At 37.3% G+C, this 16,412-nt stretch overlaps 1 protein-coding gene across 1 annotated transcript in view; it reads right to left on the minus strand.

The window, feature by feature from the left end:
• Positions 1–6,864: 6,864 nt before the first annotated feature.
• RUNX1 (RUNX family transcription factor 1) overlaps positions 6,865–16,412 on the minus strand; it is a 212,184-nt gene continuing 202,636 nt past the window's right edge. The window contains exon 8 of the mRNA XM_026664211.2: positions 6,865–13,021. Coding sequence (XP_026519996.1) covers positions 12,528–13,021 — 494 coding nt within the window. The 3' untranslated portion in view covers positions 6,865–12,527. The remainder of the gene's footprint in view (positions 13,022–16,412) is intronic.

The raw sequence follows: 16,412 nt of genomic DNA on the forward strand, positions 1-16,412 counted from the left end.
TTTGTATTTAGTTATTTAATAATATCCTGTTTAGCACAAGGGCCAAAGTATCAGTACATCACTCTTAACTTTCCATGAATGCTGCATCTAACATTAAAATAGCTTTATGGCGCTTGTTTTCCTCAGCTTTCTACAGGCATTGTGTTTAGCTTGATTTGTGTTCCAGTCTTTGTCCAAGACTTCCCTCTAGAGGTAAAGCAGCAAACTACTTACAGTACTCCTAATAATGAATGATACCCCCCCCGCAAAACAGGAACTTGGAATGAGTAAAATAGGACTTCAAAGTCAACTCACACTCCACCTCTTGTTTTTTAGAGGCAGCAAAGTCATATGCATTTCAGATACAAAGAAATCATGGCTTGCAAGTATGGTAGATTACTTCCAAAGGCTCTCCCTGGGCAAGCAAAGATGATTGCTTTCAAAATGCTAATGGGGTGTGTGTATGTGTGTTTTCTGTTTGTGGGTGCTATGTCCAGTCCTTTATCTTTAATTGTATGCATTTATCAAAAATCAAAAGGAAAGCACAGAAGCTTTCCAAAATGGATTCTTACATCTATATTTCCAAGAGTGGACCGAATGGAAGAGAATAAAAATTATCAAAAAGTAAGCTGATAGTAAGTTGAAAGAATAAAATTAAACAAAGAAACGGAATAGGGATATATCATTAGGGTAAAGATTCCCCCGCACATGCATGCTAGTTGTTTCTGGCTCTAGGGGACAGTGCTCACCTCTGTTTCTAAGCCAAAGACCCAGGGCTGTCCGAAGATGTCTCCATGGTCATGTGGCCAGCATGACTAAATGCCAAAGGCACACAGAGCACTGTTACCTTCCCACCAAAGTGATCCCTATTTTTCTACTTGCATTTTTTATGTGCTTTCGAACTGCTAGGTTGGCAGAAGCTGGGCCAAGTAACGGAAGCTCACTCTATTACACGGTGCTAGGGATTCGAACAGCTGAACTGCCAACCTTCTGATCAACAAGCTTAGCGTCTTAAACACCAAGCCACTGCGTCCCTATACTTTTTAAAAATTTACATGAAACATTGTAGCAACTTCCTACAATTTGTTTTGCATACTTCTATTTAGTCTTGTCTATTCATAGTTGTTGTTACTACTTCTTTAAAATAAGTTGGCAGCAAACAGAAGCCAAGGCAAGAACTTGCTATAATTATATGACAAGATCCATGGACTCCCTAGTATAGGTAGTCTTTATGGAATGACTGTTCAGCAACTGTTCAAAGTTATGATAGCACTCAAATATGATACTTACCACCAGCCCTCATAGCTGCATCAATCACAGCGATGATCAAATTATGGTGAAATGATCATGATATGGGCACTTGCAACTGGCTCACTATTACAACATTGAAGCATCCTGAAGTCATGTGATTGCCATTTGTGACCCTTACTACCAGCTTCTGACAAGCAAAGTCAATGGGGAAGCTGGTAAGTCATGGTCATGTGTCCCCAGGAAACTGCAACCATGCAGGATTCATTTAATTAATTTATTTTTATTTATTTTGATTTGTCAATCGCTTACAAGATAATAAGTATAAGTATATACATAGTTATGAATACATGAAATGGGTACATATAAGAAAAATAAAAGAAACAATAGGACAGGGACAGTAGGCACGTTGGTGCGCTTATGCACGCCCCCTACAGACCTCTTAGGAAAGGGGTGAGGTCAATAGTAGACAGTTTTTGGGGTTTGGGGAAGAAACCACAGAATCAGGTAGAGTATTCCAGACATTGACCACTCTGTTGCTGAAGTCGTATTTCCTGCAATCAACTTTGGTGCAGTTAACCTTGAGTTTGTATCTATTGTGTGCTCTTGTGTTGTTATGGTTGAAGCTGAAGTATTCATTGACAGGTAGGACATTGCAATGTATGATTTTATATACCATACTTAGATCAGACCAAAGATGGCGTAATTCAAGGTTTTCTAGGTCTAGAATTTCAAGTCTGGTGGCATAAGGTATTCTACAACGAGTAGAGGAGTGGAGAACTCTTCTTGTGAAATATTTCTGGACTTTCTCAACTGTGCTAATATCAGATACGAAATGTGGGTTCCAGACTGATGAGCTGTATTCGAGTATTGGTCTAGCAAATGTTTTGTATGCTCTAGTTAGTAGTGTAATATTACCAGAGAAAAAGCTACGTAGGATTAGGTTAACAACTCTTAATGCCTTTTTGACTATGTAGTTACAGTGGGCTCTAGCACTTAGATCATCAGAGACGAGTATTCCAAGGTCCTTTACAGAGTTTGGATCATCAACAAGATCTTGACTATTCAGCTTGTATTTTATTTTCTGATTTTTTTTGCCAATATGTAAGACAGAGCATTTATTTGTTGAGATTTGAAGTTGCATTTGTTTGACCACTCTGATACATAGTCAAGATCTTTTTGAAAGGTAGCAGTATTGTCTGTGGTATTGAACAGCTTTATATCATCAGCAAAAAGAACGCAGTTGCTCTTAATATGATCACAGAGGTCATTTATGTAGAGTATGAAGAGAGTTGGTCCTAGAACACTGCCTTGGGGGACACCACTATTGACAGGTACAGAATTTGATAGGACACTACCAATTTTGACCATTTGTTGTTTATTTGACAGGAATGCTTCTATCCAGTTATGCAGTTGTCCAGAGATACCATAAGATTTTAGTTTTAGGTATAGTTTGTCGTGTACCACTGAATCAAAGGCTTTACAGAAGTCTATGTAGATTGCGTCTATTGTTCTGCCCTGATCGAGTTGTGTAGTCCTTATGTTTTTGCAGTGTAAGAGTTGCAGATTACAGGACAGTTTTTTTCCTGAAACCAAATTGTTTATTGGAGAGTACGTTGTTTGTTTCTACGTGGAGGATAATGGATTGGTTAATAATTGATTCCATTACTTTACAGGTGACGCAGCATAAGGAGATTGGTCTGTAATTTTCAACTAGGCTGGGGTCTTCCTTTTTGAAGATGGGGATGACCGTGGCTTGTGATCAGAGGTTAGGCAAGGAGCTGATCCTGAAAGATTTTTCAAAGATTATGCTTAGAGGTTCGACTATGGCAGTGGATAGCTTTTTTAAGAAGTAGCACATATTCCGTCCAGTCCAATAGATAGAGATGGTTTTAGATTGCGTAGTGCTTTTTCAACATTATCTTCTGTAATAAGATAATGTATGTGAATCTGCATACAAATAATCTGTATTATTATAGAACAATAGCACTGCAGAAGTGAGTCTCCTTTAAATGTTAATCTGAAGCAGTAATATGAAGGTTATACCTTAAAATTTTAACTTATTTGCAGTTAACTGAATCCATTCTTTGCATTGATTTCATATAAAAACAAAAATCTTTTAATTTAGTTCTCTGATAGTGAAAGAAGACAGTTTGGCTTACAGCCATCCAGACTTTTCATAGTTGTGCCAAATATAAATGCAATCCTGCGCATTTATCAGCTTCAATGGGTGTTGCAAATGGCAGGCTATTTTTTATATTTTATTTATTTATAAGATTTATTGACCAGTTCAGTTGAAAGTGACAGCACTTGATATATAATGTAAAATGTAATAACAGTATAGAGACAGATGATTGATAGATAGGTATGTAGGTAGATAGGCAGGCAGAGATAAAGATAGAGATAATATAACAGTAAAACCAATTGTTCTGCTGCTGAAGGTTAATACAATTAACCTCCCAAGACCTTCTAAAACATAAAGATATGAATCATGATTCTCACTGCATCTTGTTCCAGATAAGGCCTCTGACCTAATATACCAGCTGAGCAGATGGTAGGGCCCCGAGTATTTCAAAGCTGATCGATTGGAATTGTTATTTCCCGCAGAGAGGCACTGACTATGCCTGAATCTAGTTTCCCATTCCCACTCTGGCTGTCCTTGTTCAGGGTCAGGAATCCATGTTCATGCAAGGCAAATCTTACCTCACTTCCTGGTCAAAAACTTCTCAGGTAGCATTACAAGATTACCTCTGTCATCTCTTCTTATTCTGTCCATTCTCTTTCCACTTATAGCAAGTATCAATTTTACCCATTAAATGTTTGTCTGCTATCTTGATAATTATCTTGATAATCCCGTAGTAATGGCAGTAATGGCAAAATAACCCAATTTCTTCATTCTTATCACCAGGGAATAGGTGAGATTTCACCAGTATTCAACAGAATTCCTTTCCAGATGTCTAAGAAAATTCTCAAGATAAAGGCTAAATCCAATATATGGCCAGCTTTGTGAGTCAGATGACCTACATCCTGAATGTAGGTGATCTACAAGAGTTGTCTTGAGGACCATGAATTCTCAAGCTACTTTCAACTCAGACAACTCAACTTGTATATATACTGTATATATCATCCTTACAATGAGACTGATTAGCTCAGGAGGGGATGATAGTATGCAGCTGGAAAGATGGATATAATAGCCGTATCCGCAGTTTGTTCTCACACCCAGATAGAATAGCACTTCTCATAGCTGCCAAGTTTTCTCAATACACAATTACTGCTCTACCTTCCCTGCCTTGGGGTTGTTACCAACGCAATGGCCAAGATTTAGTCAGACAAATCTCACTGAGGGATAATTCTAATTTCTCATCCATCCAGGCTTTATTGATGCATATTAGGTCTGCATCTCATTCATATATTTTTGTGGACAAGATTAGATTATTGCAGATAAATCTGGCATTTGGGTTTAGTTGCTGACCCTCACTAATTAAAAAGCCCAACATATTGCTGATAGATACATTCTCAGGATGGAGAAACAGGTGCTTCTGCCATTTCCATCATATTCAGGACGTCACATACCAATGACTCAGGTTTCCCAAGAAATAAGTATCTTTTATGGTGGAGCTCAAATGTTAAACGAGAGGAAAAATGGGACATTACCACTCCATGCATTAAATCTCTCCTCTACTATCTACATAAGTCTGAACTGGGCCAAGGTTCTCAACTAAGAATGAACTTTGTTTAACTCCTAAGTGCCTTATCTACCAATCATGAAATGCTATTCAAAGACAACGACCATCAATTTTATTAATATGGCATTTTGGCAATATAAAAATTAAGGAAAAGCTTTCCTGAGAGACTGAAATTAAATTTATCCTGAAAAAACTGGCATTCAGAAGAGAAAATGCTGACATGTTGGAAAGAAATGAGTTTTATTGCATGTTAAATGAATGATACCATGATTCTAAAAGTTGGAGACCAAACATTTTTTGTCAGATTAAAAAAAAAACCTTTGTTTTAAAGTCTGTGTTTTATCCCTTCGTTCTACCTTTTTTTGGTACAATTTTTGCCATTCCCAGACAATGACTCGAACTGATTAATAGTAGTCTGAGAAACTCTTGGTCTCTGCAGTTTTAAAGAAGAGAGCAAACTTGTGAGGTCATGAATAAAACATTTCCAAAGCTAAACTGCTTATTTAAATATGGCAAATGCTTCAAATGCAAGTAAGCATTTTTCTGTTCACTGATTTCAATGAGAGTTAAGGGCACCAAAGTGAGAAATGTAATAAAGTAGTTAGATGGAGGAATGCTTAAAAGATTCCAATATATAATCCTCAATCAGCCACAAAACTGACTAGGTAACATGGACAGTCATAAATTTTTTGCCTAAACTACCTCACTAGCTTGTTCTGAAGATAAATTGGGATGTAAAATTGTTGCAGAAATTGCTCATCGTAAAGTGAGGTATCTCTTTTCCAGGGTTTTCTGTATGAACAATAATAATAATAATAAACAATCCAGTCTAAACATGTGGTTGACTGTGTGAGCAACCAAAATAATACTAATATACTGCCTGACACCCAGGAACTATGGATAGTTTACAAATTATGTTACAAATAACAAGTTAAAACATTAAAAATGAAAAATAGCACAAAAGACAAAAATGAAGAGTAAAGATGGCAAATTGACAAAACCTGAATGGAACAAAGAAAAACAACTCACACAATCTAAAGGGAGATTCAGTCACTTTCACCAAAGGCCTGGAGTAAGAACCAAGTCTCCAAGGCCCTCCAAAACATAAATTGAATGGGGGCCACCTCAATCTTGTGGGGAAACCTCATACCAAACAGCATTCCAAGTGCTGTTAACAGAGAAGGTGTGCTTCCAGTGTCCCAATGCATTGGTAAATCAAAGCTTCCTAAAGTGTGCCTTGATAGCAGATACTAGGGGAGACAAGCAATCCCTCAAGTAACCAAGCCCAATGCCATGCAAGACTTTCTAATGTCAAGACCTTGAATTTCACATGGAAGCAAACTCACAACCAAGTCTCACAGGGCTTGGAAAGGCAGAGCATAACTCATCACTTGAGGATACAAGGGCAGCTCCGCTATTTGGTAAAATGTAGCAGGTGTCCAAAGCTGAGTTGAGGTACTGTGAAGTCAAGAAAATTTATTCATGGATATGTAGCCCCATAGAAAGATACTTGTGGATTTTTCTGTCTCAGGTGTCAAAATCTTAGGAACTATAAGCAAATCCTTGACTGATATGAATCTGATTACTAAGAGCACATCCTGGAAAAAAAATACAACAAACTATAGGAAAGGGACATTTGAGCTTTTTTTTCTCATCAAATGGAAATTTAAATGTTCTCTGAACAGCAAGATTTCCATTTTTCTGGGAGTTTCCAAACTTATGATGAATAAGAGATCGATCTTCTCTGTTCTTCTGGGGCTCTTGAAAGCGCCAAAACAATTAGCAGAAATTGGTTTACCAGTGAAATAAATTCCCCAGAAAGCTACTGAACTTCCTTCATTGTCTGTGTTCCAGCAGAGGCTAGACACCATATACGACACCCAAGTGTGCACTGCAATCAAAACACCAATCTAGCGTTCACAAAGTTCAGTGAAATAATGAAGCAATCCGATGCTTATATACTTCTCAAACAGTTTATTTGTCATTGATACTAACTGTAATATTGAATGTACAGAAGAGTTATGGTACAAAGAAAGCAAGTTTTCAGTAGAAGTAATGCAACAGTCCAGCTGCTCTGCATGCTACTCACAATAAATTCTTCTGGATACATTGACCTTGTTATGTGGAAGGCCCTATGCAACTAGAGACATCGTAGAGTGGGTAAAAATGGACTGTTCTCCCCCATGGAAGAAAACACTCTTGTTTGGGGAGAACCCCTTCTAAAAGTGACCTATATAACCAGATCAGGTAAAGGTGTGCCAATTCTTGTACACAGTATAAGCTGATCATAAATACACCCAGGAAAAGTTGAATTAATGTGTTCTAACATAATTCTCAAAAGCAGCCCAATTTGCTATTTATGTTGTTCACTCATCATATTTACCACTTCATATCTCCTGAAACATTTCATTTTTATAACTTGAGTCTGCTACTTTTCAAATACCACAAATAACCCACAGTTGCTTGCACATTCTCCTACAACAAAAACAAAGATATTTCAATGTGTCACATAAAACCATGCTTTAACTGTTTACAAAGTAACTAAAACAGTTCATTTCAAAACCTAAAATAATTAAGCTGGAAGGAAGTTCTCTACAGTATTTAAGAAAAGTGAATTTAGAAAAGGTGTTGTGAAGGAGGAAAATGTCAAATACTTACAAGCATTACCAATATGTTTTATGAAGCTTTTAAAACTTATTTACATACATAAATACAATTATATCTCATGACAACCTTTTTATGACAAGTACAACAAAATAATTAGTGGATAGTATTGTCCAAGGGAAATCAACAAAAGGTTGATAGAATGACAAAATGTTGGAAACAAAAGGTTGGATTTTTTAAAAAAAGCAATTGTAACAAAATCTTTGGGGGACAGTAATGACTAATTTATTTATAATTATGTGTCATCTGTAGGAAATCAGCTTGGCCTTTTAATAGAAATCTTAATATGCAGAAATAAATAAGAACCATTTGTTCCACTGAACTATGACATAGGAAAAATGTTATTTCAACAGCAGTATCAGAGGTTTTTTAACCCCAAACATATAGCCATTTGAAATAACTCTTACTTTTTCTTTTTATAGGTAAGTATGTTTATAATCTCAGTTATGGAACCTGATAGCCCAGCAGGTTATCTTTTTTCAAATCAGTTCAGCTCAACTAAAATCAAATTCATTTCAATAAAGCAATCACTATTTGCTATTAAGCCAGGTACTTCATGATCTGTTTTACAAGTTGGTAATATTGTTGAATTGGAGGAAAAAAATTGTCAGATAGAAAAATAAAGCAAATTACTGTAAAAGGAATAGCTTTTTTTCAGGATCAAAAGGAACTCCAATGTGTAATTCATTTGTATAGAGTACAGAACAGCTGATGCTCTCCAAATGTTTTTTGACTTTGATGCCTAGCATTTCTGATCATTATTGAAATCAAGCACATCTTCAAAACACCCGCTTGAGAAAGGAAGCGTTAGAATATACCTTTCACAGGGCTTCAGATGAGTTCTACTTTAATATGTAATCAGCTTTACAGAGTTTGATTCTATGTTTTAGGAAAACAAAGCATTTCAAGCATGGGGCTAGTGAGTCCTAAATTAAGACTACCCAACTATGTTTCATTAAAATAGGAATTTTCCTCTGAGGTGGCCACTTGGAGAGATTTAGTGTAATCCGGTGTCTTTCAGCTATTGCATTTAATCTTCCCAAATGCCAGGTTAGGAATGGCTGCCATATAACCTTAGGGAAGATTATTTACCAGAGAGTGTTCCCATATTTTTTCACAGAATGCAGTCATAAGAACCAATGCTCCAAAAGTGGAAGCATCACAGAGGTTGCATACTATTTAAAGGCAGGCAAAAACACGGGATTATAAACACATCGCCTTGCAATTGTTCCTTCTGAATGAGATCCAACAGAAACTCAACAAATTTATTATCATGTGATGTCTGTATATTTGAAAAGTTCTATCTTTGTTTTAGCATTTCTAATTACACAGCAATATTTTGCAGGATAAAATCAAAAGTGATCAACGTCTTATAAAATTAAAGTCCAATGAAGTACTCCCCCCTCCATTACTGAAAATGTTTATGAAACCATTACAGTTATCCAAAGTGATGATAGATGAAATCCAACACATCTGGAAGATATCAAGTTAAAAAAATGCAGATTCTCTGTGCCTTATGAGCAAGTCCATACTTGAAGTCTTGAATATACACTTTTAAACTGACTGACTGCCAATAAAATTCTAATACTGACAATGTCATGAGAAAGACAGTTTGGAAAAGCAAATCTGGTTAGTTTACGGGAGGAGGGGGAGGAAGGCAATTAATTAGGACATCTTAAATATTAGGCAAAGAGCTCACCTGGGATAACAAAGGATTAATAAAATAAAGTAAGAAATAAGTAATTGTTAGTACTGTTTCATTTTACTCTAGGGAGTGCTATATGAGTTTACTTCCAGGAAGATATTGAAAGGTATGAAAAGGTAATAGTTGAAACATTAGATGTAGTGCTCTCAACTTAAGACTTTCCTACATCACTTCACTGTTTTCTGAATGTTTATGATATATTCTACAAGAAAGGATAGAATGGAACGCATGTAAGAGGAAACCGGCACACCTGCAAAAACTGAGTCATAGCTCACTGGTGAAGCACATGCTTTGCATACAGAAGGACCTTGGTTTAAATCGCTGACATTGCCAACTGAAAGGACGGTTAGCAACTATTGTGAAAAGCATCTGACCGTGGAAAATTGTTATTGATAGCACATCAGTCATTAGCAACAAGGTGTCTATAAATAGCATGGTATCTTCTAGAGCCTCACAAAGTAACTTTTGTTCAAATTAAAGCAATAATTAAAATTGCTGAAAACTTCATGAGAACCCTGTGAAATTATACCAACATCACAGGAGATTGCAAAAGATTTTGCCAATGGTGCTCAATGCCAGAAATATTGGCTGATTCTGAAGTAGGTAATATTGGGCTATGCGAACAAGTAGCCCGATCTGGTATAAGGCAGCTTCCCCGATTCTTGTAAGTTTAGTGCATTCTGAATACATGCAAAGTGCTTACACATGGCCTTTTGCAACTTTTCATCTGAACCTGGCTGACATCTATACCATTGCATATGCCAACCAAGCACTTAAAGCTTATTGGCTTCTCCAAAATCTTACCCAACTCAAGCTCAATGCTTTTTATTGTTACATTCTCAGAACTTAGAGTGCTAAAATGGATTTAATCCAGTATGTTTCTGGAAGAAGCTAGTGAATTGTGTTTATTGGGGCTTATTCTCAAGTAAGTATAGAGGGTACTTATTTCTGCATAAATTGGAAGAGAAGTGTGCTATTCATTATTCATGGATGTGCCTAGATATGAATTCTTCTGATAGAAATTGAGAGCGTTGGATGGTCTTAAGGAGTACGACTGCATTCAGATCCCACATAAACTAGTGCTGCTTCATTTAAAGTGGCATCTTGTATGTTTGAAATGTATTAGAAAACAATGGCATATTGAAACAACTACCAAGTTGAGTTATTTTATAAAATGAAGAAGCACACCAAGTTACAGGGTGGGTTATGCAAACATAAACACACCTACAGATGGGAGGCCCACATTCCATATGAACCAGTTTTTCTTCAAGGGTTTATTTCTGGACCATAAGCATCCTCGGAAGGCTGAAAGCTTGAATATTGGAAAGATGTCGGGGTAGGGCTGCTTAGGACTTTATGGTATATGCTATGCCTCTATCTACTTATTGAAAGTGGAAGAGTGGGGTGCTTTTCCTAGAGAGAGAAAAAGTATCTGCATTTTTCTTTATATGTTATGAACAGACATTTGTGTGTCCATAAATTACACTTTAGTTTCCAGGGAGTGGTGAAATCACCTCTCTGGAGTGGTAGATGAGGTTCCTTGATCTTATTTTACCCATTTGGATTGCTCCCCCCCTTTCCCAATGCACTTTAAATATAGCATATTTTTTAATTAATTTTCCTCTGAAAATCAGAATATCTGAATATTCTGAATTATCTGAATTTTAGTGGGGACTTTGGGAGTTACTCAGGTGACCAAAAACAGATTCAGTAGTACCCACGTTGCCCACCCCTCTCTTCTATAAGGGTGCAGAGGAGCTGAAGGTGAATGAGTGTATATATGCCTGGAATGAAGAATCCCATATTTGTTATTATTTGTTTGAACTTCAATTATGTAAGATTGCTAGAAAATCCTTTGGATTGTGTGCCATATGTGGGGAGGGACTGCAATGAATTTGGGTCTTCAAAACTGTGATTAGGATACAGCCTTAAATGAATTTTTGAATCTCCTTCTAGGGCAAGGGAAAAAGCTGGGATGTACTGTATTCTGACCATCATGTGGAACTTAATAGTCATTTAGAATGCTAATATTTAGTGTGTTGTTTGATTTTTTTTTCATTTATGTCGTCTTTAAGAAAGTTGATGGAATATAAATATCATACTGTACTAGAAATTCTGAAATATATACTCTGAGACAAAGCTTTGCTTCCAGTGCCCAAGTCATCATCCAAATGCGGCAAATACAACCTAAACTTCTTATTAAAAGACATTATATCATCATAACATTTTCAAAGAAACCTGGCTTCTCAATTGGACAAAAGTGACTTTGTTTAAATTATTGATGAGAATGAAATGGAGTTAAATGTAAACAATATTTCTAAATAATTAAAAATCACATTATCCATAATTATTCCAGCCATTTTATATGTAATAATTTTAAACTTTGGTTGCTACAAAATGTATGTGCTTATTTTCAAAGCAAAGCATTATTTAAATAAAAGTATCACACACAAAAGTTCAATGCAGAGCATAAATATTGAACATCTCATCATGTACTTTTTCAGTAGTTGAGAAGGACTGTAGGTTGTCACTCCTTTATATTAAAAAAATTAAATTACTTTTCTATAAAAGAGGCTTTTATAGATGCACTTAGCTGACAAAGTACGAGAAAAGCGAGCACATTAGAAAAAAAAGGATTAAATCTTTCTGCAGATTTTAAGGTGCCAATAAAGGAAGATGATACACAAAGAAGGATGAGTTGCAGCTGAAAAACATAATAAAAATAAAAACAATTCCTGTATTCTTTGGGATATACAACTTGATTAAAAAATTATTTCCAGGATATAAAAACTCTTATTCACAGCATTGCTAAATTAGAAGCATTCACAGTTTCTCTCTGAGAATCGTTGTATACTTCCTTTTAACTTACAAATCAAAATGATTGATTAAATTATTTAAGATTGTGTAAGACTGAATGCCTCAGCACCAGATGTCAAACAAAATACTTCAAATTTCAAAGTCTGAAACTCTGGACTGAGTATCTATCCTTCTCCAGATTTATAGCCAACATGAGTGAACAGAACTACCATCTTAAAATGTTATTATTTTCTGAAGTTCAGACTTGGAAAAAGTCTATGGGAATGTAATCACTTCACTGAGCAAAATCAGAGAACATCATAGCAATATTTCCAGAAATACTGACTTCAGAACTGATTGTTATTCTGTGTGAAAGATAAACATGGCAGTGCTCTCATTTGACATATAAAAGCATGGATATTACCAGAATAGACACTTGTAATAATAATTCAATATGGTCGCCACACTGCTTCTTCTAATCTTGCTGTGGTCCCCATGTTGGTGGGGGAGTTGCTATGACTGCCTTCAGTGTCCACAACATCATTTTGGTTTGGAAGGTTGGGATTGAGTAAAGTAGATCCGGTGGAAGCATTAGTGCAAGGAGGCAGAATACGTGGGGGAGACCGATCACCACCAGACATCATGGAGAATTGGTAAGATCCTGCTGATGTTCCATAGTAGAGATGATACGAAGGAGAGCTGGTCTGAAATGGGCTACCTTGAGCCTGAGAAGAACCTGGATAGGGAGGTGGTAGGTACGTGTGATATCTGGTGGCGGTGGTCATGGCAGACATGCCAATTCCTATTCCTGAGCTGACTGGGGTTGGAGTATAGGTGAAGGCTCCAGGATAGTGCATACGAGGATCAGAAATGGAAGGAATGGCAGAAAATGGACGATCAATTCCTACTCTTGGATCACTGAACGCTGTTAGGTCAGAAGCACCTGGTTTGGGAGAAAGGATATAAACATAAACAGATATAAACTGTAAGAAAAATACATGACTTTATTTCATTTAAAAGAAATCACTCAGATTGATACACAGGTGACCCCTCATGACTTGTAGCCTGATTACCTGCGGTTTTTCACATGTGCAACTGATAGCAGCAAGCCACAGAGCACTGTGATAGTCATATGTTTAATAAGAAAGAAGCAACCATGAAAAAGATTTCAGTGTTAAGGTTTGCAGGTCAAATTTGCTTTGTGAAAACAAAGAATAGTTTTATCCTGAACAGATGAGTATGATGCTTGGGCAGTTATTTAGGAAAGTGCTGACTATTCATTTCCTTCAGTATTCCAGGCAAGAATAGTGTTATTGGGAAGGTATAGCTTGAAATACTTTGCCATGCCCCCTGCCACAAAACCATCAACAAGAATTTATCTGATTTTTGCTTTTAAAATAATGATAAAAAAGGAAAAAGAAACAAAACAAAACACACACACACACATATATATACACACACACATTGTAAAAATAATGGTGAACAAATTAAAAATGGAAAGAAAAAAGTATTTATTTTAGTGTTAGTAAAATTAAAATAAGGATATAAGTTGTGAAGCTCACAGTAATTATGCAAATATATATATATTTTCTAATAAAAAAATATAATACATCTAATATAGTATGGTTTTTTTTACCTTCTGTAATTTCTAAAATTAGTTCCAGATTTCATTATATTTGTCCACACAAAGCCTATGTCTAGAAGCAATCTGCTCAGGTCTCCAATCTAGTGTCAGGTCTCCAATCTAGTGAAAGGGGCCATATGGTTATCTTTTCAATGCTGTAATATCAGCCTTTTGGCCCACAAAAAAACGTAGCGGCTTGGAACTACCATTTTCTTGATTTCTTTTCCTTTAGTATAGCTTCCAACCTGATGCATTTTGTAAATCAGGCAATGAATGGGAAGTGTGGTAATGTTTCATTAGTAGGAGATAAATCAGGTTCGTCTGAGTGCTGGTCACACTGAGAAACAAATGAAGCTGAACCTTTCCACAGATCCACCTTTCACATCAGCGATTGTCATGAGGAAATTTAGGAGAAGAGAAGCTAAGCTAGTCCCAAGCAAGCAGACACTTCTGTTCATTTTGCAGGGATCATTTAAAGCAGGGGTGTCCAACCTTGGCAACTTTAAGACTTGTGGACTTCAACTCCCAGAATTCCTCAGCCAGCAAAGCTGGCTGAGGAATTCTGGGAGTTGAAGTCCACAAGTCTTAAAGTTGCCAAGGTTGGACACCCTTGATTTAAAGGCTGTTAGCTATATGTATGTGTGTGGGAGAGAGAAAGAGAGAAAAAAGGGGGGAGTGAGGGAGAGAGAGAGGTCTCTCTCCCTCCCTCCCTCCCTCTCTCCCTCACATCAGGCAATGATGAACCACTTCTGAAATCTTGCCACAAAAACTGCAGACTAGTCCAGGTGGTTGTCAGGAGTCAAATACTCCCCCCCCCACACACACCAGCCACATGCACACACACACATACACACACAGACATATACTATGAAAGAATTAGTGAACTTCGTTCCTCTCTTCTTTACTCCTTTCATCTGGACTAGACAAGAGTCCTGGTTGCTTGGTCAACAGAAATTCACGAAGTTGATAAATTTAGGAACTAAAAGCCTTTTGAATAGCTTGTTCCCCATTTGAAATAATGAACCTCACTCCCTTCCTCTGCTGATTGAGGAACTCTCACTTCCCCTTCAAGGCCCCCCCCCCCCAGATGAAAGATAATGGCCTCTTAAAAGAGAGCTAGGAGACAGGCTCCAGTTAACAGAGACTTTGGCTCCCCTTCCTTGCCAGCTATTACAAGGCATTAAAATAACAATAAAGCAACTTTTCTTCATGGCAAGCCCTCCTCAGACACAGCGTGGAGTCTGCCTAAAAGGAATGTGCGCGCATACGGGAGGGAAAGAATCAGGAAGGTGGGAGAAAGTCTGCCCCGCGACTGGATTAAAAGGGCGCTGCAAACATAGCTGTTGTGTCAGGTTTTGAAAGCTTGTCAGCCGGCTAACCAAATGTCTTTGATATCCTTCAACAAGTTTCTCAGAAGGTTTCTGTGACAGCCTATAGTCGTAATTTTGGATGTGCCATATATAATCACAGTCTGCCTTTCTTCTAAACAATGCTACTGAACACCTGGAAATGCCTCCCTCGTAGATCGGATTTCAAGTCTAAATGCCAGTTGTAAAGAGGACTGCCACTTTTTCCCTGGGAAGGTTTCCTGGGCTTCTTGTAGTAGCTGTGAAAGGCAGATATTCAACTGGTGAGGCTGTAATCCAGCAGGGAAGTATAGTAATAGAAATGTCATGTGCTAAATATCTGATTGCCGCACATATCTATAAATGGAGCCATGATGTCAGGAATGCCACTGTTTTGCATCCCGGTGCACCTCTCGACAATTGCAACTGTGGCTGTAGGTCGCCTTGTAGATGGGAAAGGGGAGAGGACAATGGTTTGCTTGAGCCCAGAGGATAGAAAATGGGGAAGGCAGAATTTCAGGTGTTTTATTCATAAGAGCAAGGGGAAATGCTGTGTATTTTTAGGGACTGCTAAGTGGATTGAAAGATTACAATGGAGGCCGTTGGTATGGATGAAATCGATAAAATGAACCAAGCCTTCAAATTTAGGTAGCAGTGGGCAAGGTGAGGAATGCAAAAACAGTCAGCCTCCAAGCCATATAGAACTGCTGCATTGGGAATCACGAAATGGAACTTTGCAATTTGAGCTGAGCTGTATAACAAGCCAAAAGAGAATTGGCTGTACAGGGGTACAGGGTCGTGGGAAAATAGTGCCCATGACTAGGATAAATCAGCAGGAGAATTTTCCCATCATGCTGATGAAATGATGGGAAAAAAATGTCATTGGCAAGCTTATCCTTATATCATGCAACAACAGTAATTAGCAACCCCTATCCAGGTGTGATTTAGTCAAGCTGAAGCCAGTAAAAGTGCTCCAAGCTAGCATCTAATTTTAGGATTTGGGAGAAAACAGATAAAGTTTTAGGTCATTTTTTTCAAAATATTGAAAAATTGAAAGAGTTCACAAACATTTAAGCATTACTATATATTCTACTTTTCAAGAATTCAAGGCAGCATGCATACCATTTCCCCCCCACAACAATCCTTTTTTGACGTAAGTTGAGCTAAGAGAAAGTGATTGGCCCAAAGTTATCCAATCAACTTCTGTTCTTGAGAGTTGATTATAATCCCCACCACTACCCCCACCATGTGCCAGTGCAATACCTTAAACATGCAGGCTCCCTAACTTATTGTTTTAAGAATGGGACTAAACTATTATTCTGCTAATATCACATCTCTGACTGGCTACACTAATGTCTTGGGTC

Source organism: Notechis scutatus, chromosome 5, assembly GCF_049901735.1.
Source record: "Notechis scutatus isolate UNSWTSFEM ecotype Mainland chromosome 5, rNotScu1.2, whole genome shotgun sequence".
Lineage (NCBI taxonomy): Eukaryota > Metazoa > Chordata > Lepidosauria > Squamata > Elapidae > Notechis > Notechis scutatus.